Source organism: Pyrus communis, chromosome 7, assembly GCF_963583255.1.
Source record: "Pyrus communis chromosome 7, drPyrComm1.1, whole genome shotgun sequence".
Taxonomy (NCBI): Eukaryota; Viridiplantae; Streptophyta; class Magnoliopsida; order Rosales; family Rosaceae; genus Pyrus; species Pyrus communis.
The window spans coordinates 4,273,573-4,293,780 of NC_084809.1; the positions used below are offsets into that span (position 1 = coordinate 4,273,573).

Below are 20,208 nucleotides of genomic sequence, written 5' to 3' on the forward strand. Positions count from 1 at the left end.
AGAGGGCAAAACCACCATATACAACAATGTAGGAGGCCCAAACATAAGGGTAGGTCTCCGCATGCTCTTTGATTTGCCGGTACTTTGCTTCCACCGCTCCTCTCAAACCAGCTGCAGCTTGGGGACTTGTGGTTTGCTGCAATTCTTCTCCCTTTTCCTCGGTTGCCATTCCTCAATGTTCACACACAATTTCCCAATCGAAATCCCTGCAACAATGTACATAGAACAGAGATTAGATATATTGGATTCGAAATTGGAGCACCCTGAAAAGCCATCTACATTACAATACATGTTACACATCAGACGTATAATCTGAGCATGTCAATCAGCACCGATTATCTTTGAGAAATACGAACAAATACAACCGGTTACAAACTCCGAAACAAAACACCAAACCAACAATAAGCCGTATACAAACCACGATTTAGTACCCCTTGATTCACTACTTAGTGTCCCTCGAGTTCTATTTTTCATTCAACATTCGTTGCGGGTTCCATCAGTGCGAGTTTCCCATTACATTTCTAAACAACAAGTCCACAACCAAAGCAAAAGATAACATTTTGGAATTCACAAAATTAACAAAATTACAAAATCGAGTGTTGAACATCACGCAATCAGATCAAGCTAAGAAATGAAAATATATTATTTTTTTCTTTCGGATTACAGACATGAACGACAATTTCAAATACTGCAAATCAAGACATTGCAATTTTCAAAATATTATCAGATCGCAGCAGAGAACACAGCCATCCAGATTGAACAACCCACAAATTAGCTTCGAAGAATCGAAAAACCGAAGTTTCTAGATATACCCAGATGAAGAAATCGAATGAAAAATGGAAATCGAGTTCAGAAAGTGAAATTATAAGTTAGAATTAAGAGCTTACCAATCAATGGTGGGAAGGGAACGCTGAGAATCTTGAGAGACTTGCAGACAAGAAGGGGGAGGAGGAAGGCAGACCTGAACAGAGTAAAAAAAAGGGTTTAAGACCCCAAAGAAAACAATATGGGCTTCGGCCGTTGTTGCCTGCAAAGCCTGTCCATTTTTTTTTAGGTGTTTTAGTTCATGTTCCTTTTAACAAAAAAATAACATTTTTATTCTAAAAAGTCACTTCTGATACTATTTACTTACAATACATTTTTATCATTTTGATTAAAACTCAAAGTTTTCAAGTCATTTTCATTAGTTATATATATATATATATATATATATATATAATTATGGGGTACGCCACCATCACTTCTTGCTGAAATCTTTTAGATCTCGTTTAAAACTATTTTCAAAATGATTGAAAATGTTTTTGGTAAAAATATTTTTTAAACTAATTTTAAATTTTTATTAAAATTGCAAGTAAACCTTGAAAAAACACTTAAAGTGCATGCTGCTTGCAAAAAACACTTCAATTGTTTTTAAAACTCAAAAAATATTTTTTCTAAAAGCACTTTTAATTATTTTAAAAAAACTTTCAAAAAAATTGTTAGTGTGCCAAAAACACTGTCTCGCCACTTCCTGAAAAACATCCAGAAGTTCCACCTCTATTTCCAAAAAAACCAAGGATCCGCCACCCTACTATAAAAAACCTGGCCCAGATTAATGGCATGACCAAAACAGAGCAAAAACGGCATGAGTTTTGGTTCCCCACGTCCTGAGCGGTTTGGCCTTTCAAACCAACCATAGCAAAAGCTCTCTCCCTCTCTCTCTCTCTCTCTCTCTCTCTCTCTCACATTTTCTCACACTAACATCTTTCGTCTGCAATTTCTGCAATGGAAGTTGTGTTCTTGTTGATGATGATCCTTTTGATACCTACCCATTCTCAAACCACACAATTCCAGGATAAACCAGGTGCTGGAATTCTGTTTTTTTTGCTTTTTTATTTTTCGTGTTCTAATCTATAAGTTATGCCTTTGAAACTATTTGCTGCATATTTTTATTACTTACTGTGTTCTCTGTTTTGTTCAGTTAATGATCCGAGTAGAAGAACAAGTTCTCGTAGCCGGCTTTCGAGACCGCTAATCGGACGTGATGGGAAGGTTTATGCTTGCTCTGACAAAGATTTACTTGCATTTGAATCCAATGGGTCCATTGCTTGGACCATGCATTTGAACCATACCTGCAACTCCGATATGGCTCCGGTCCACGGTGGTAGAGGACAGGTACGTGCGTTTCTTGAAAATGTCTGCTCCGGCATCTGTAGAAAGCAGTGACAAGGCGGTTTTCATGGGCAAGACCAACATTTTCAACTTGTTTTTTTTTATGGAAACGCTTTTGGTTATTTGAAAGCGCTTCTCGTCATGTATAAAGGCTGCACGAATATGACGTCTGGAGTGTGGTTCAAGTTTTGAAAGCACTTTTTGAAAAAGTTGTTTATATGTGAAACTGCTTTGGCAGATTTATCTGGTTGCAGGTAACAAGGTGATTAAAATCAATTTGTTGAACAATGAAACTTCTGAACCGTCTGCACAAGTTTTGCTAAGTACTGAGCCAACTAAAGACGAACAAGGTGGGGTTGTTGGGATTGCAGTTAGCACATTGAGTTCATCGATCTTTGTAAATGTCAAAAATCGGGGACTCTTCGCGTACATGACACGGGGGCAGTTGGTCTGGAGTGCGGGACCTGTCATCGATCTATTTGGTTATCGCCAAGGTTGTAGGAAGAACAATGCAGATTGTTATTTCAACTCCGTCCCTGTGATTGATGAATGCGAGGCTAGTATATATGTGAGGACATGTTTATGTATATTTTTCAAATTTTTGGTTGAATCAACAGTTTACCATGTGACAGCATTAAGTTCTTAAGACAAAGTTATTAATTTGCAGATCTCGAATACTGAAGGTGAGATCTACTCGCTATCAATTCGTAGTCCTCACTTCAAATGGATCCAGGATTTAAGTTGTTACGATAAAGTTTTCACGATAACCGCTGGAAACAACGGTAGATTGTATGTTACTGTACCAGTTAAGGCTCTATTGTTGGCGCTAGATGTTTCTTCAGGAAATGTGTTGTGGGAGGGAATTATTGGTCCATTAAGTAACTCAGACTACACGCCGATTGTTGATTCTAATGGTAGTAGCTCTATGTTTCTGTATACGAACTTTCCCAAATTTCGCTTGTCATAACTCCCAATGAATTGATTAGCTGTTTTTTTTGCTGCTTCATCACATATAACAGGTTGGATATCTATTGGTTCCTTGGATGGGTTCCTATACTCATTTTCACCAACCGGGATTCTCAAGAAATTCTCGATAACAACTGCAGTGGACTCGGTGATCCAAGTCAGTCCTGTACTCGACTGCACTGGTTATGCAATTTATATCTCTCAGACGAAGATGGAGGGGAAGATCAGCCATGCCGTAGGTGAATATACTTATGTGTCAGCAATGAAACCGAAAAGTGTTCATATTACCTTGTATGTTCCAGCCACCGGATCCATCTACTGGTCCGATAGCTATCCTGGTAATTTTGTTTATGTGGTGCTTTTAGCGACCAAATTTAATTAGAGTCGTCTATTTTCACCATTTATATTGCTTCGCATGCGCTAATCCTTACAGCGGTTGGTTCTTCTAGGTCCGTTGTCATCCTTAATGACTCAGAATGATCTTCGCCATTTTATGCTAGACGAGAGGATTCTTCTTGCATTTGTCGCTGCTTCAAGTGAGAGACCCTTCTTGGATTTGTTGTACAACCTTTTTGCAGTGTCCTGAAATATGTATGAAAATATGCCTTTGTATCCTAATTGAGAAACGTTAGTGTACTCTTTAGTACCTCTCTTTCTTTCACTACAAGAAAAGTGGTCGGCAAGATCATCAGATCTATATGCTCACTTGATATTTTTATGTATATGTTTCGTACAGCTAGCAGTAATTCAGCTTACTTATTGATCCATTTGTTTTCATTAAATGGATGCAGAAACTGGAAATCCATTGGCATGCCGTTCCACGCGTAAGACCTAGCTTGGCAACTTCTTCGACACTCGTTTATATTGTAGTTCTTGTAACCTTCTACTTGTACTGATCAGGTCAAAAGCTTATGTCTAGCTGCTCCCAAGTAAGGCCGAAGCTGGACGGCATGTACACTGGTAAGTAGCGAATCACGCGAATGCTATAGTTGCAAATATTGAACTCGAAGGATTTCAGCTGCCAGTCCTTCCTGTTTTTGTCCCCATCAGGTAATGGAAGGGCAATACTTTTGTTCCTGCTTTTCGAATCTGCAATCTTGGTACTACTAGCTGGACCAGTGCGATTCTGCTGCATATTCTGGAGTAAAAAGAAGCTTCAAGGCGAAAAAAACCTCGGAAGTTTTCTTGAAAAGAGAGTAAGATCATAGTCCTCATCATGCGCTTTCAACAATGCATGCTCCTTCACCTTCTCAAATATGTTTCTGCCATTGCTCTCAGCGCTCTCTCCGACTCAAAAAGAAGACGTTCGACAGGACGATCACAGAGCTCGAGCAAAAAGCCGCGGTCGAAGCAGTGACCAACGCACAAGTGCTTGAGAAACTGTCAAATCTGTTACAGAAAAGGCAATTCATAGAGAGGAAGCTCTCAACAACATATAGTTTGGGCAGAGATGGCGGCAGCAGCTCGCCGTCGAAATCTCTTCTTCCATCATACGACGGGAAGAAAACAAGGAGTGTAATCCACACATTGAGTGATGCATCATCGTCCTCCAGAGAAAGCGGCAGCAGCGGCGGAGGAGGAGAGAGTGAGTGGAGTTGCTACGAAAGCAAGGGGAAGGCAGCTGCAATGGAAGAAGAGAGTAGTTCAAGTGATGGGTTAGGGTTTCTGGCAAAGACAAGTGCATCAAAGGCAGCTGCATCAAGCCCTATAGAATCTGAACCAAATATAATGATTGGTACCAGTAGGAGCTTGTCGCTGAAGAGGAGAAGGGCTTTGTCGTCAACTAATTAGAAACTAGGTAGGAATTGGATCACAACTCAAGTTTTACGGTGAGTTCATCCCATAAAAAAGCGTTATCCGTAATTTTACATTTGATGACAAAGTATCTTATGTGTGTCGCCTTCTCTAGAAATTGTTTTGTGATAAAGCAAGAGCATTGTACGTTATTAGTCTCGTCTAAAAAAGGTAAGGAAAGAAAAGGGTAAAAAAGTTACATTTTGTCTCGTCAGGTTTTCGTTCAATTTTAATTTCATACAACGTATTATAGTTTTTTCAATTTATACAACTCACGATTTTGTACCAATATTATGTAACCGTTAGTCAATTTAAAATTTTCTTTTAATTTGTCTTAACTATGTGGCTCAAATTTGAACTTTAAGTCAGCAAAATGTGCGTTCTACAATTATCACATTATTATTTCACTGTCAATTTAAAATGATAGTATAAAATTGATACGAAATCGTGATATGAAATTGAAAAAGTGACGTACGAATTTGACATTAAACGAAAACTTGAGAGAGAAAATGTACCCAAAAGAAAAAGAAAAACGAAAATGATCAAAGAATAAAAAAGTCAATGATTTCTCTACACCATAAATACAGCAAAAAATATCTGCGGCCGCGCTGTTCCGTACGCCGCAGCACACCCAATCATTGCGCCTCTCTCCCCCCATCTCACACTCGGAAACCAAACCGTCTCAGGACTTCGATTGAAGCTGCGGTGCTTCTATACATAAACCCTAATCTCACTCAATTCAAGGTAAATTGCACTCTTCAAATCCCTAATTTCGACCCCCTTTCTATCAATTTTCTCTTTTCCGTTTGGTTGCCGAGAAACCCTGGAATTTTAGGTCAGAAAGTAAATTAGCTTCAAATCCCTAATCTTGTGTCATTGCCTACTTGTTTCCTTTTCAGTTATTATTATTTTTTGTTTGTGAAATTAGTAATAATTTTTGTGATTTATGCTTCAAGATTGGATTTTTTGAGTTGAGATAGTGGTGGGTCTGGATAGCTGGTTAAATTTAAATTTTTTTTGGGGTATAATTACTGTATGTCTGTGGTGTTCCTACTCTTGAATTTCCATTTTTATTTCATAGTCTGGACATTTCAACTCCAAGATCAAATTTTTAAAACATATTTGTACGCATAAATATACATAAGTCTGTTTAACTGTTTAAATTAATGCACTTTATATCGGTATTTGAGTCCGATATCGTGTTTGATTGGTTTCTGATCTACCTATGATTTTTGATATTGTGCAGAATACTTTCCGGGTGGTCTCTTTATAAATATGGAATCCGAGAATTTTATCAGCCTCCCTGATTCTGGTGATTCTGTCATCGAGAATGCGGGGCATGAAAGCGATGTTCAACATGAAGTTAAAGAAAACGGGGAGATTCTGGGGCATGAAAGTGATGTTCAATGTGAAGTTCAAGCTAACAGTGAGAAACTGAGGCATGAAAGTGGTGTTCAATATGAAGTTAGCCATTGCATGCTGGAATCAAACCTTGAAAAAGAATTGGTCGATGGTGATTCAGATATGGAAATCGAGGACATAAACAACCTTCCTGCCTTGAACAGTTCTCGTTCGGCAAATGAAGAAATCAAATTAGTGGGTAACAAGAACGGGGATGCTCATTTTATACAGTCTGAAACTGTTACAGTTGCAGGGGAGTCAAATGTTTTGTTCCCAAAGGTGCATGAGAATGGTTGCCTTCCAGTCCAAGATTCAAGGACCTTTGAAGTCCACAAAAAGGGTGGCACTTGTATCCTTCTTCCACATTTGTTTTCTTAAGGTTTTCTTCTTGTTTATTTTTTATCTCTTTCCAACTGTGAAACTTTGTGACATGTGCAAATATGTTTACTTCTTCAACCATACAATGCTGTACGCTAAAATTAAGAATGCTGATGATCTTCGAATTTTTGTTATCCGTAATTCAACATTGCCAGCAATATCAGGTGTTAAGAGAGCTAGAATGACAGTTGATGAACAGAAAGCTTCAGTTCGTGTGACATTTGATTCATTGACAAGGTGGGGTTGGAGTAAATTGTTGCATAATGTTTTGATATGAACTTAAGCCAAAAAATACAAAGTATATAGAGAATTTCTATTTGCTGTTAGTTTTCCATTTGTCAATTTCTTAATGATTTATGTTAATTTTTCTAGAGCTAGTAAACAAAAGCTTGAGGAACTATTACAGCAGTGGTCAGAGTGGCATGCAAAGCATGTTTCTTCATCTCAAGTAAGACTCCTTATTTAGTTGGCCAATCATCTTGAATACTTCATTTTGTGACATGACTTTCCATGGGATGAATCATCCAAAGTATTAAGTTTTAAGTTTAAGATACATTTTCTCTTTTAATCAAGTCTTCACTCAAAAATTGGGGTGGGTTGACTTTAAGTTCTGGTTTTGGAAGTACTTTTGAACATTTGACATGGAGAGGTGGTTTGTGAAATGCACTAAACTTTGAAGTGATTTTTTTGTTTTGTTATAATTCTGGTTATACGGCATAAAAGCAAGAGTATCTTAGAGAATGAGAGATCTTCAATTGATAGAGTCAAATCGATAACATGGCTACTACCTTGTTTCATTTGTTGACTAAATTATGGTGATGTGTTTTATGCATTATCATTTTTTTTCTTTTGAATGTAATGGGTGTATCATTACTTGAGTCTTGTGATCGTTCAGGATTCTATTGAAGTAGTGGAATCAGGTGAAGAGACCTTCTTTCCAGCTCTTCATGTTGGCATAGAGAAGACATCTGCGGTGGTGAGGGTCCTGCTATTGTCTCTACTTTTCTCTATATGTGTTTTTGTGTACTTGAGTTTAGGTGCTTTTCTGATTACGTATCAAAAATCTCGTACTATGCTTAGCTGCTAAAGTTATGCAGCCACTACTTGTGGCAACATCTCCTAATTTAACTCTCCTCACCTCCCTTTTGGGGACAGGACGTGTCCAAAATCCTACCTCTGTTGTGCACTTGTACTACAACAAGGATGAAATAGTGATACCCAATATGTGTTCAATGGTTTCTTCAAAATTGTTAATTTTTCTATTTGTCAGAAAAACTAGAAAAAGGGAATGTTGTTTATGAGTTTCATTGCTTAGTACTATTTGTTAGTTTTTTCTGAAGCATTCTTTGACGTGCAGTCTTTTTGGATGGACAACCAAACACAGAAAGCAGATAACAACGAATCCAACCTTTTGGATAACAAAGACGTGCCCCTGTATGATCGTGGTTATGCCTTAGGTTTGACTTTGGCTGGTAGCTCAATTAATGCAGAGGGGTAAATATCTTATCAGTATTTTAAATATGTTAACATCATGCTATTGGTTTTATGTTTTATGATGATGGTATTACTATATTTGCTGAAGGTTTTGTAGTTGGTTCCTTATTTTCCATGTTTTGGTCCTTCTGATAGCCAAGTTTATTTCCTTGATCTTCTTGATGGAGAAACCACCAGAAAATTAAGAATTAATAATGAGTGGCAAGAGTGAAGGGTGACTGGACTCATGAACATTGTTAGGTATCTAAGTAGAGATCATTTAATCCTTAATCTCAGCATGACTTGGCATTCAGGATACTTTGTATGGTAATCTGGTGGTGAAATGTTTGAATCCATTTCATGGTTGTCTTGAGCAAGATTTCTATATATAAGCAAAACATTGCTTTTGCTTGCCTTACTGATCTTTGATATATTCTTTATTCTTATATAATGTTTCAGAGGCTTGGAGATTATAGATGATGCAAGTCGTTGTTTCAATTGTGGCTCTTATAGTCATTCGTTGAAAAATTGCCCAAAGCCTCGTAACCATGCTGCTGTCAACAGTGCTCGTAAACAGCTAAAGTCCAAACGTAATCAAAATGCTAATTCCCGTAATCCAACACGATATTATCAGGATTCTCCAGCTGGAAAGTATGATGGTTTAAGGCCTGGTGCTCTCGATTCTGAGACACGGAAGCTTTTGGGGCTTGGGGTAAGTGATCACTCATTGTGTTACAGAAGACTTGTTAATGTCAAGTGGTGTTCCTTAGAAGTATGATGCAAATGCTGTTAATTGAACATAGCTTCTATTCCAGATTGTACTAGTATAGAAGTTTAATGGCGTGCTTGTGTTCACATTGGTCTAGAATATTAAGCACCAATTTATTTATTTATTATTTGGTTGTGTGCAGGAGTTTGATCCACCGCCTTGGCTTAACAGAATGCGAGAAATTGGTTACCCACCGGGATATCTAGGTATTTGAATGTATTTTACTGAATTGGCCTTGTCACTTAAAACAACTGATTATAATAATTGTTGTAGTCCCATCACAGAAGTACTTAAAAAGAAGTTTTCGGAACATATTCAAAAAGTTCAGGTTGAATAGTTCAGAATTTATTATTGCAATTTAATAATTGTTTTTGGTAGTGCATTGTGTGGTGCGGGGGTGTGCAATGTGCATTCTTGGAGAGATTATCCAGTATTCGCCGAATATTTGAGTGTTTTTTGCTTTGTGATGTATGGGGTTTTCATATGCTTAGACTTTGTGGAGAGTGATGTGCTAAAATCCTGGAGAGCACCCCTGACCGTCTTTTTCTTTTAGATTTAAAAATTCTGTTTTCAAGCCATAACACTTTGTCTTGTTATTTGTAGATGTAGATGATGAGGATCAGCCATCAGGCATAATAATTTATGCTGATGGGGAAATTAAGGAAGAACAGGAGGACGGTGAAATTGTTCAGACAGACTATGCTGACCCGGAGAGGAAAAAGACAGTCGAATTTCCAGGAGTAAACGCACCAATCCCAGAAAATGCTGATGAGAGGCTTTGGGCACCTGGACATTCAATTGGAGATCTCTCTAGGAACCGTTCACACAGCAGAATAAGCCATCATTCGGAACCTGTCAGCAGAGGGCATCACCGCGAGCAAAGGTGGTCCAGGGATTATGGAGACGATGGGCCTCCTGGTGTTGACCCAGGTTTTGCGCCATCTAACTACCCTCCAAGATATGGTAGTTATGATTACGGTTACAACTCTCACAGTTCAAGTGCTTCAGCACCAAGAAGTCCTACCTTCGGAAGGTCCCAGTCAGAGAGAGGTCGAAGAATCTCTTCGTTCAATGAAGGTTCTTTTCCTTACTCCAATTCTCGTCATTCACCAAAGGATTATGGCGCGGGGAATACTGAAAGTTGGAATGATGAAAGCAGGAATGACTACGACCTTGATAATTCAAGTTATAGTAGGGATAGGCTAGACAGGTATCGCCATCACCGTTGGAGGTAATGACAATGACATGTAGCTAGTAGAGATGCTTACTGTGAGGGATATAGGGATAATTTGATCAAGGAGGGAGTTGTACAAAGAACTAGATGTGATGAGTTTAGATGGCTCTGTGATCAGCTTCTGTTGTTGTTGTTGTATGTTATTCTCTAATTTAATCTACCCTTCTTCATTCTTTTATTTTTCTGTAATTGAAGATTCGAAGTTTGAAAACTTTTACTCGCTTTGTTTCATATAAGAATTTATAGTAAATTACATTTTATTTCCTCAAGTTTGGGTGCAATTTCAACCTCATATAACAATTTTAAAACATTTTGATTCTATTTATTTATTTATTATTTCATTGCAATTTCATACATCAGTTAGTCAAACCGTCAATTTATGTGGCCAGAACTTGTTTAGGCCCTCATCAACGTTTACAGGAGTTGGATGTGCATCAAGAGATGTTGGATTGGTTTCATGCAACTGGGTGGTTGAAGGATTTTTTTTTTCTTTGCATCTTTTATATTTTTGTTAACTACAAAATTTCTATGTTCTATTTTAATTTTAACGTTATACAATCATGAAATCATGTGGCAAAGGGTCGGGCCGTGCTTAGGTCGGGAAACTAAGGCCATCTCCAACTGACCTGGCTAAAGGGTCATAGGGTTAAAAATAACTAAGAATGACATGAAAATCATCTCCAACCGAGAGTTAGACCAAAAGGCTTGTGGGCCCCACTGGGCCCGAACCCCCAAATCAAGCCAACAGGCTGGCCATTTCCAACTAGCCAGCTAGCCCTCTAGCCCAGCCCTCCAGCTTAGCCCATTTGAATGCCAACGACTACTTGATATGAGCATGACGCCAACTAGCTAACGTCATGTTACCGTCAGGTTACCATTGAAATTTGAAATTTTTTTTTTGGATGAATTAAAAAAAATCTAAATTTTTTTTTAATATTGTAGGAATGGTGTAGGTATTTATAAGAATTTTTTATTTATTATTTTTTACAATTTAATGCTTGGGGATCAAGCTAATAAAGCTTTGTCTTTGTTTCTTGAAAATAGGAAAGAGAATAGCAATTTCATGTTTGGGTTAGGAGAGGGAGTTAAGCACAATCAGAAAAAAAAATTATTTATTTGCTTATTATTATTATTATTTTTATTTGCGTGGCGAATCTAGACGGAGGGAAGTAAAAAAGGAAATTGGGTAATATTGTTACACGTATCATCGCTCTTGTTATGAGAAGTAAAATCTACGTTTTTCGCAGCCGAAGCCAGACATTATCTGCTTAGTATGCATCTCTGGTCTATTTACTTACGTGGCACATTTAGACGAACGGAGGTTAAAAAAAAGAAACTGGATAAGACTGTTACACATATCACCATTCTTCTATTACGAGAAGTAAAATATTAGTTTTTTAACCATCGAAGCCGGACATTATCTTCTTAGTATGCATTCCTCATCTCTTTATTGCATCTAGACGGAGCCAAATATCTATCCGGTTATCACGCATCTCTCTACTTGTGTGTCGCATCTAGACGGTCGGAGGTGAAAAAAGGCAGTGCAAGGGTGATTTGGTAATACAGACACCATTCTCCTCCTGTGTGGAGTAAAACCTAAGGTTTTTTGTGAGATGTGATATTCACACATCTCTTTTTACTTCTTACACACTTTTTTAATTTTTAATCGTTGGATCGGATGAACTAAATATAATCAAAGAACATAAATTAATAAGAGATGTGTGAGAAGTAAAAATGAATGTGTGGATAACACATCTTTTTTTTAGACATTATATAAGTTTTTAGACCGACTGCTCCTGCTACTCCAGCTTCAGTGGGCCACCACCGATGGTAACGTCGAGGACGCAAACTTCAGCTTCAAGCCAATAAAGTAAAAAATGAAAAGACCAGGTCTTTTTTCCTTAAACCCTAATCCCTCTTTTGTTCAATTAGGGTTTTTAGACTGACTTCGTTGTTGATTGCAATTCGGCTGTGGCCGGCGGCGTTAAATCCCAATTCTTGCTTCTGACTCGCCGTTGATTGCAATGTTGTTGCGTAATTGACAATTTTTTAATTTTTTTTTAGAAATTTAATTCAAGGGCTTTTTTAAGTGGGATAATTTGTGCAGCCAATTGCTGAATTTTGGATTTGGGATTTGGGGGATTAGGGTTGTTAGCTCTCGGCGAGGTAAAGATTTGTAATTTATTGGAACAATGCGGGGTTTGATAATTGTGCTCGGAAATTGGGGATTTGAGCGAATTGATGGATTTGATTTTCTTTTGATTTTGAAATTTAATTTAGATTAATTTGATGGTTTCACGTGGATAATCGTGATTTAAACGTGGTAATTGGTAACTATTACTAAACAGCAGCTGCATTGTTATCGAGATTATCGGTGTTCATGCAAACTCAAGCATTCTGTTTATAATTTGGTACCTTTGATACTAAATGTTTGGTAATTTACAGTTTCAGCATAAATGAAGTCTTATAAAATCAGCAAGATGGATGTACAGAGATACAATTCAGGGCAAACCCTTGGCCATATATCTAACTACCCGGAGCTGAATCCTTTTTTACCAGGAGGGGATGGTTTACGTCGTCAAGCGTTAAAATGCCCGGTAGTCTACTTGAGGGATTGGCGCAAAGGTCCTAAAGTTATCCGCTTTCGTAATTTCGTTAGGAAACTACTGTAAGTCTCTTAAGTTTGCATTTCAACATGAGCATGTATTAAACTATGCTTGCGTAGTCTTAAGCATTGCTTTTATTCGTTCTGACGTTTGAATTTCTTCCACAGTAATGACTACTTAATACGTACCAATTATGGGTTCGGAAAGCTGGCATCTGATTATGCGGCTGTCGTGGAGAACCAGCTATTTATGGAGGCTACTTCTGAGGTCTGCATTCATATTAAATTCAATACTTAGCTTGATAAGTTTGTTGTTTTATCTTTATGTTTCTGCTACTAAATGGGAAAAACTTGACAGCCAATGGTGGCCGTGCTATTGGAAATACCTTTTGTATTCTGAGGCTTAATTATTAGTCTTTGTAACATGTTTTTGAGTAATTCAAATTCTTTAAAGGAAAAAAAACCTGTTACTTAAATCTTGTTGGATATATTCCTCTTATATCTTGTCTGGTTGAAACTTTATGAATGCATGTGTTAAAATATCCTGAACTTTTAAATTTGGATATGTTCTAGGAGGAGTATGTGAATGTGGAAACATTATCTCTTCGGCTGCAAAGATTACTCAACCTATATGATCCAAAATCCAGTCAACCAGCAGGTTCTGCAGAAACACCTTCTAATTGCTTGGGTGGTGCTATTAGATTTGACTCCATTTGTAATAATGCATTCGTAGCTAACAATGCTGATGATGTTAACCTCACAAAAGGTGAGCCATTTGACCCTTCCATCATAAACATAATTAACCATTGGTTAGTTTAGGCATATTTATCTCGTGGCGTAATCAATTTCTCTTGTAGGGCTCCCTTTTAATGGTGATAGGCGGGGAGATACTAAAAGATTCACTACTTCCGATGAGTTGGACATGCCTTTCTCATTAGGCCTAAGGCAGGCTTCTTCTGACACTGTTCTTCCTCTTGAGGACACTTCAACATCATTCGCTGCATATTCCAGTGCCAATCAAGAGAATCGGAATTACATTTCTGACATATCATCTGATTGTCAGGTTCAACAGCAACATCTTGGCCATGGTATGGGTTTGTTTTAGGTCCCCAATTCATGGGTCGTTTCTTGGTATGAATTTACTTTCTAGTTTTTGCTATTCCTGGTGAGGTAATTTTTTATTGCATATTTAGCTACAGACTACAATCTATTATCTAAATGACATACTCTTTTCAGATTTTCGATAGCTTGAATCAGATTTCTTGGTTCTCACTGGACTGCTGTAGAAGTAGCATTGTTGTGTTATTATTATGAAACAACGTAGTTAGATCCAAGGCCATATTGCTCATACTCCTCATGTTCTCCCATTTTACATTTGATAAACCTACTTGTTATATTGTATGTTCACTGATCCAATATGCTCTCAAGCAGACTATTTGCAATCTAGTATCATAGGCGTGCAATTAATTAGAGTTGTAAATTATGTTATTAGAGAATCTATATTTCTAGAAGTAATAATTTTGTATAGGAAAAGTGGAAAACATACTTGAGTTTAAGAAGTCCATCCACTCATACATCTTCACTAAACCCTTTATGCTGTTTGCCTGTTTCTAACAAGGTTTTTTTTTTTCTTCTGGTGAAGTTGGATGCTCTAAATTCGAAGGTCGTTTGGGGAGTAACCAGAATGCTCAATCGTTGGTTTGTCCATCTACAGAGGGAAACTTTTCAGTGTTTTCCTCCTCTAACTTGCTGATCCCTCAACATTTTCCAATGGATGTTCCTGAAGTCTCCAATATTCTTCCTGGCACAATCTGCAGCCAAGAGATCGCAACTCTTGAGGACATAGTGCAATCTTGTTCCCAGATGATAAAGTCTCAACATAACCGGAAACAATCCCTTCATCCATTAATGCGGCCTCAGGTTCCTCCAGTACAGTCACATGGTGCTCAACATTATGCTTCAGATGATCCCAGTGCGGGAATCATTGAAGGTATGCCGCATTCGTCAAAAAGGTTGAAGATGGGTAACATAAATGGAAATAATCATCTATTGGTTCCTTCAATTGTTCAACATTGTGTTCCTGGAGGACTTTCATATCAACAGCAACAGTCTGAATCTCCTATATCCCTTAATTTTGAGGATATAGTGCAGTCTTGTTGTCAGATGATAAATTGTCAAAATAACAAAAAACGATGCCCTCATCCATTGAAGCAGCCTCAGGTTCCTCCAGAACGGTCACATGGTGCTCAACTGTATGCTTCAGATGGACCCAGTTCAGGAAACATCAAAGATATTCCGCCTTCAGTTGTTCAAAATTGTGTTCCTGAAGGACTTTCATATCTGCAGCAACAACCTAAATCTCCTGCATTTATTAGTTCTGAGGATATAGTGCAATCTTGCTCCCAGATGATAAAGTCTAAACATAACCGAAAATGGCCAGTTCATCCATATTTGCAGCCTCAGTTTCCTCCTGAACAGTCACGTGGTGCTCAACAGTATGCTTCAGATGGATCCAGTTCAGGAAATATTGAAGATATCCTGCCTTCGTCAAAAAAGTTGAAAATGGAGAATAAAAATGAAAATTACCATCTATTGGCCCCTTCAGTTGTTCAACCTTGTGCTCCTGAAGGGCTTTCATATCTGCAGCAACAATCTGAATCTCCTGTATCTATTAATTCTGAAGTAACGCATGTGGAGATGGAACCAGCAAATAATTCCATACAAGATTCCATGAAGATCAATGATGTTACAAAATGTGATTCTGACATTGTCCTTAAACTGAACTCTGAGAGTGTGCTGATTCCTTCTGGGGAAATATTTTCTTGTCATCATATGGAGCAAATAGACCTTACTAGCAGTAGTGAGATTATTGACAATGTGAAAGAAGTTTCTGAAAGAATGGGGTCCAAGAGTTCCCATTTTTTCTCAGAAGGGCTTACAGAGGAAACAGTGAGGACGGACTTCACCCAGACAGATCCAAAACCAGACTCTGATTTGAAGGAAGTAATAAAGCCTCAGAATCAAGAAACAAATAGTGTCCTTTTGACGGAACTATTAAAAGAAGAGCCAATCAAGGAACATTTATCGAGTCTTGGGCAGAGCATTGATCAGGTAATAATTTTCCGTTCATCATTACTATATTCTCCAAGAGTTTCAATTGTTTTCTAATTATTATTCTTATGCATGTTGTTTAAAACAGAGTATCTTGATGGAAGAACGAGAAAACAGTGAGAAAGTGTGTCAATTGTGTGCGTCAGGAAAGCTTTTTTTTGCCCCTGCACCAGTGTTTTGCTCATGCTGTAATGCTCGTCTCAAGCGCGGTGTTAACTATTACTGCACGCTGGATGAGCATAGTACACGATATTGTTTTTGTAACTCGTGCTATAAGGGGTCTCGAAGAGGAAATATCTCATTTCATAGTATCCGTATTTCAAAGGCAACACTTGGTAGAAAGAAGAACGATGAGGAAACTGAAGAAAGGGTAAATCAAGTCATACTGTCTTCTTATTTTCTGAGATTTTGAAAGTAATTATTCAATTCTGGAGGCTTTTTATGTGCTTGCAGTGGGTTCAATGTGATAAATGCAAGGGCTGGCAACATCAGATATGTGCTGTCTTGAATGATAATAGTGCTTTGGAAGGCAAAGTTGAGAACACATGTCTCAAATGCTTGTTAAAAGAAACAGAATGTGGGGAGCTCATGAACTTACCAAAGAGTTATATTTGATGGTGACTATTGGGGAATGTAACTCCAAGGTAACGGCAGCTCGTTTGCTATATTTTGATGGTGACTATTGGTCTGGTGCAACTGAGGAGGCAATCAGGAAAATTGAACAAGAAAGAATGGCAGACACACAAAAGAAATCGAAGATAACAAGAACAAAGAGAACTTTAAAAGCCATGGGCCATACAGATCCTTCTGATGGCTCTACCAAGGATATTCTACTGATGCAGAGAGTAAATATACTAAACCTTTCCCTTCTAATTTTTCCTACTAAATTGGTGGCTTAAAAGCTATCTTCTAATCATCTAACTCTTCACTTTGCATACTCTAGTGAAGCAACCTTGGTGGCTTAAAATATACCCTATCTAGTCAAATGAGACAAGTATTGAAACTCTGATAGATATGGGTAAAAACAGAGCACAAACTAATGCTTGATCAATATGATCGATCGCCTTCACTTTGATCTGGTACTTCTCTAGGGAGTAACGAGGGCAATACTTTATCCAGATTCTGTGGTTTCCTGGGAAATATCTCAATTCCTTGATCACAAGATCAATATTGGAGTGATTGAGTGAGTGTTTGCCTTAAATTTTACAATGGTAATAGTCAATAGGTCTTGGGAAAGAATAAAACATTTACACCAGTGTTGTCAATTGCGTTAATACTATTAATAGATTTACCCTCTTTTTCTCCCTTTATATCTATTTACTCTCGATCTTATTTTGTTGTATCTTCCTTTTTAGATGGGGCAAAGCATTTTACAGACCAAGGAGGACTTTATGATTGTCGACATGCAGTATGTTTGCACTCACTGTCATGAAGCAATATTATCTGGACGACGCTGGTCCTGCGGTCAGTGCAAAAATTTTCACCTCTGTGAAAGGTAACCAATCACTCTGAAGTCTCTCCTTCTCTTCGAACTTTTTATGCTGCCCTTTAATAAGAATATTCATGGTTCCTATCATTGAAATGCAGTATTTTTTATCATTCTTAGTTACCTGATATCTTATTTCCAAACAAGGAGGGAGTGGATGAACAAAACAAAAAAAATCATTAGATTGAGCTTAAGCAAAATTTTTTTTTTTTTTTTTTTTTTTTTGTTTTTAAGAAGTAAAATTCCATTTAGGTTGAATTGATTATCTTATTTTTTTTCTCTATCAATAACTCAATCTTCTCTTTGTGTGTGAAAATATTCATGGGACATTGTTCGTCTTTAATGCCCAGAATCTGTTGACCTTCTCTTTGGTATTTATGCTTAAGAACTTAATTTATGTGTAACTACTATTTCTTTTCACTCTTATTGCATATGTTGTAGATGCCATGATGCTGAGCGCAAAAATTGTGGACAGGACGTTCACATCTCAGCCAACATGGAACGACATGTGCTTTCTCAGGTGAATTTCAAACCTTATGAGCTGATATGATATTTCTGCCCTTCTGCATGCAGGATTAGCCTGCTCAGTAGATAACTAATCAAGTGGTGAAGGAAACATAACTGTACACCGTATAGATCTATCCACTAAAAGGAGATATCAACAATCAGTAACTGTACTACACGTAAACCTGTTTTTGTTAATTCATGATAGGAGCTCATTTACAATAAAATTTTTTACCAGTCAATTAGTGTTAGCATCTACCTAGCTTAAAATAATATGAACCAGCCTAGTTACTAGTTTTACCAAATGAAGTTGTAGATTCAAATAAATGCTGTCGTTAATGTTAGAGTGGCATGTTTGTGCATATTACAATCAAATTTGATTAATTCGTATGACTTTTGCTCTTTTTCAGGTTGTGGTTGAGGATGTGCTTTCTGATACCAAGGATGATGTTATTTCGAACAACAATTTACTTGAAAATAGGCATACTTTCTTGAGCTTTTGTGAGAAGAAGCATTATCAGTTCGGCACACTTCGCCGGGCCAAGTATTCCTCAAAAATGATTCTGCATCATCTCCATAATGCTACTGTGCTAACTGGTGGGAGCACATGCAGTATTTGCCATAAGCATGCTGTGGTTGATCAGAGATGGGTGTGTGAAATATGTCCAGAGTTTGACGTTTGTGCAACATGCTATCGAGAGAAAGGAAGTGCTTGTCACATTCATAAGCTGACTCAAAGTTCTCCCTCAGCTAACCGTGGGACAGAGAATCGAAAGGTGCCAAAAAAAGGATTTCTGATATAAAAGTATTAAGTTTAAATATTTCATCATTCCTTCCTCTTTTCATGTAGTAGTAGTTTTCATCTTTTTTCCTGATAATAATATTATTAACTACAATAAAGATAATATTCATCATTCCTTCCTCTTTGCAAAAAATAATTTTAATTACCTAATTGAAAAAGATGGAGTGTGCGTGTGTGCACGTGTTTTTGCGATGTTCAGTTACTTTGTCCTGTCATTATGTTTGATTAGACTTATAGTGTAAATATGTCGTGCAGATAAGGGAACTGCTGGACGTTTTACAGCATGCAACTACATGTAAGCCAACCAAGATTCAACCTTGCTTTTACCCGAACTGCCTCCAGATGAAGAAGCTATTATACCATGCAGATAAGTGCACTGTTCGGGCTACTGGAGGTTGTCACTTCTGTAAGAAGGCATGGAGCGGATTGATTCTGCATTCGATAAACTGTAGAAAACTAAATTGTACCACACCACGATGCATGTGAGTTATATTCATTGCATTTAGCCACCACCCCCTTCCACACCAAAAAGGGGCTTGCTAGTTCTTATAGCATTATCATAATTGCTCTAATTTTTCGCTCATTTATCGGATTGATTGGTGATGATTTTGAAGGGATCTGAAGAAGCATGCAGAAGAGTGTCGGTTGAAGAATTAGTCAGGTAGCAGTGAGCAGTGAAGGTTGCTAACCGTTGATAGTCTAAAGTGTACAGGATAGGAGAGGATTGTCAACACCGGCAGCCGAGTTTATAGAAAGTTGAGAAGCAGGATAGCTTGCAGCATTAAGTATTGCAGGGCTCAACGATTTTGTCAAATAAAAACACAGTGAAATATCGGTCTAATACCGACCCCTTGTGTACAGACTTAGTAGCGTTCCTTCAGACGGCTTGTGATTCGAGGCGTTGGTGTGGTTCCAAAACAATAGGCTTACAAAGGTATGCTTTTGGTACCTGGTTAAGGCTCTTTCCGTAGTACTTACCCCTTCCCTGAACAGCGTAGTTTTCTTGTACGTCGGCAGATGAACACATGCTTTTGCCACATAATCAAGTGACTTTTAAACGGACCTCCTGTTTTTAGCCGTTAGATCAAATTTTAAGAACCTAGATTACTTGATTAGGTGGTTTTGATGGGAGAGATTCGAAGGGAATCTCTTTCCATATATTTCAATCGTCTAATATGATGTACCAACAAAAATGATATGTACACAATTTGATGGATTTTCGTGAGATAATGGTTCTGCGACAATGACACGAAAACAGTTTTTATGAACATAAAAAGGGCATAAATGTCGATTCAACAGAGACGTAACCGAAATACGATTTTTCACTAAGCTGTTGAGCGTCAAAACATAAACGTTCGTTGCGACCAGAAGCTCCCGAACAAATTAAAGACCCGCATCATCGTGGGTCTAACCCGCGTCTTGGGTAAGCCATCTCGGCAGCCTCTGCCATGTTATATAATCTGGGTCACTGAAGTCATCTATCCTGTTAACTACTGTTGCAAAATGCCAACCATGAGAGAGAGAGAGAGAGAGC

The 20,208-nt window shown here is 37.8% G+C and overlaps 4 protein-coding genes across 4 annotated transcripts; all 4 read left to right on the forward strand.

Moving 5' to 3' along the window:
- The first annotated feature begins 1,764 nt into the window (after positions 1-1,764).
- LOC137739399 (protein GAMETE EXPRESSED 3) lies at positions 1,765-4,908 on the forward strand. The gene is made up of 9 exons (XM_068478968.1): positions 1,765-1,843; positions 1,961-2,154; positions 2,390-2,719; positions 2,819-3,065; positions 3,171-3,455; positions 3,567-3,653; positions 4,018-4,077; positions 4,168-4,313; positions 4,396-4,908. The coding sequence occupies exons 1-9, from the start codon at positions 1,765-1,767 to the stop codon at positions 4,906-4,908; spliced, it is 1,941 nt and encodes a 646-aa protein (XP_068335069.1).
- A 547-nt stretch (positions 4,909-5,455) lies between these two features.
- On the forward strand, positions 5,456-10,343 carry LOC137739707 (uncharacterized). Its single transcript, XM_068479384.1, has 9 exons — positions 5,456-5,655; positions 6,158-6,661; positions 6,846-6,927; positions 7,063-7,138; positions 7,586-7,666; positions 8,048-8,184; positions 8,623-8,875; positions 9,075-9,138; positions 9,536-10,343. The coding sequence occupies exons 2-9, from the start codon at positions 6,187-6,189 to the stop codon at positions 10,165-10,167; spliced, it is 1,800 nt and encodes a 599-aa protein (XP_068335485.1). The 5' UTR covers positions 5,456-5,655; positions 6,158-6,186; the 3' UTR covers positions 10,168-10,343.
- A 1,684-nt stretch (positions 10,344-12,027) lies between these two features.
- Positions 12,028-16,497, forward strand: LOC137739404 (histone acetyltransferase HAC12-like). Its single transcript, XM_068478971.1, has 7 exons — positions 12,028-12,834; positions 12,940-13,039; positions 13,345-13,537; positions 13,629-13,859; positions 14,414-15,882; positions 15,971-16,252; positions 16,336-16,497. The coding sequence occupies exons 1-7, from the start codon at positions 12,623-12,625 to the stop codon at positions 16,495-16,497; spliced, it is 2,649 nt and encodes an 882-aa protein (XP_068335072.1). The 5' UTR covers positions 12,028-12,622.
- Positions 16,497-20,072, forward strand: LOC137739405 (histone acetyltransferase HAC1-like). The gene is made up of 6 exons (XM_068478972.1): positions 16,497-16,727; positions 17,238-17,377; positions 17,810-17,888; positions 18,283-18,648; positions 18,930-19,156; positions 19,289-20,072. The coding sequence occupies exons 1-6, from the start codon at positions 16,497-16,499 to the stop codon at positions 19,329-19,331; spliced, it is 1,086 nt and encodes a 361-aa protein (XP_068335073.1). The 3' UTR covers positions 19,332-20,072.
- The last annotated feature ends 136 nt before the right edge of the window (positions 20,073-20,208 follow it).

Excerpts from the sequence above, each read along its gene's own strand:
- LOC137739707 (XM_068479384.1), top strand. The coding sequence starts at position 6,187 with ATGGAATCCGAGAATTTTATCAGCCTCCCTGATTCTGGTGATTCTGTC. Across the intron at positions 6,662-6,845 it reads CCACAAAAAGGGTGGCACTT|CAATATCAGGTGTTAAGAGA; the intron begins GTATCCTTCTTC and ends CAACATTGCCAG. Across the intron at positions 7,667-8,047 it reads TAGAGAAGACATCTGCGGTG|TCTTTTTGGATGGACAACCA; the intron begins GTGAGGGTCCTG and ends TTTGACGTGCAG.
- LOC137739404 (XM_068478971.1), top strand. The coding sequence starts at position 12,623 with ATGAAGTCTTATAAAATCAGCAAGATGGATGTACAGAGATACAATTCA. Across the intron at positions 13,040-13,344 it reads TTATGGAGGCTACTTCTGAG|GAGGAGTATGTGAATGTGGA; the intron begins GTCTGCATTCAT and ends GATATGTTCTAG. Across the intron at positions 16,253-16,335 it reads ATGAGGAAACTGAAGAAAGG|TGGGTTCAATGTGATAAATG; the intron begins GTAAATCAAGTC and ends ATGTGCTTGCAG.
- LOC137739405 (XM_068478972.1), top strand. The coding sequence starts at position 16,497 with ATGGTGACTATTGGGGAATGTAACTCCAAGGTAACGGCAGCTCGTTTG. Across the intron at positions 18,649-18,929 it reads GTGGGACAGAGAATCGAAAG|ATAAGGGAACTGCTGGACGT; the intron begins GTGCCAAAAAAA and ends TATGTCGTGCAG. Across the intron at positions 19,157-19,288 it reads TGTACCACACCACGATGCAT|GGATCTGAAGAAGCATGCAG; the intron begins GTGAGTTATATT and ends ATGATTTTGAAG.
- LOC137739399 (XM_068478968.1), top strand. The coding sequence starts at position 1,765 with ATGGAAGTTGTGTTCTTGTTGATGATGATCCTTTTGATACCTACCCAT. Across the intron at positions 1,844-1,960 it reads ACAATTCCAGGATAAACCAG|TTAATGATCCGAGTAGAAGA; the intron begins GTGCTGGAATTC and ends TGTTTTGTTCAG. Across the intron at positions 2,720-2,818 it reads AATGCGAGGCTAGTATATAT|ATCTCGAATACTGAAGGTGA; the intron begins GTGAGGACATGT and ends ATTAATTTGCAG.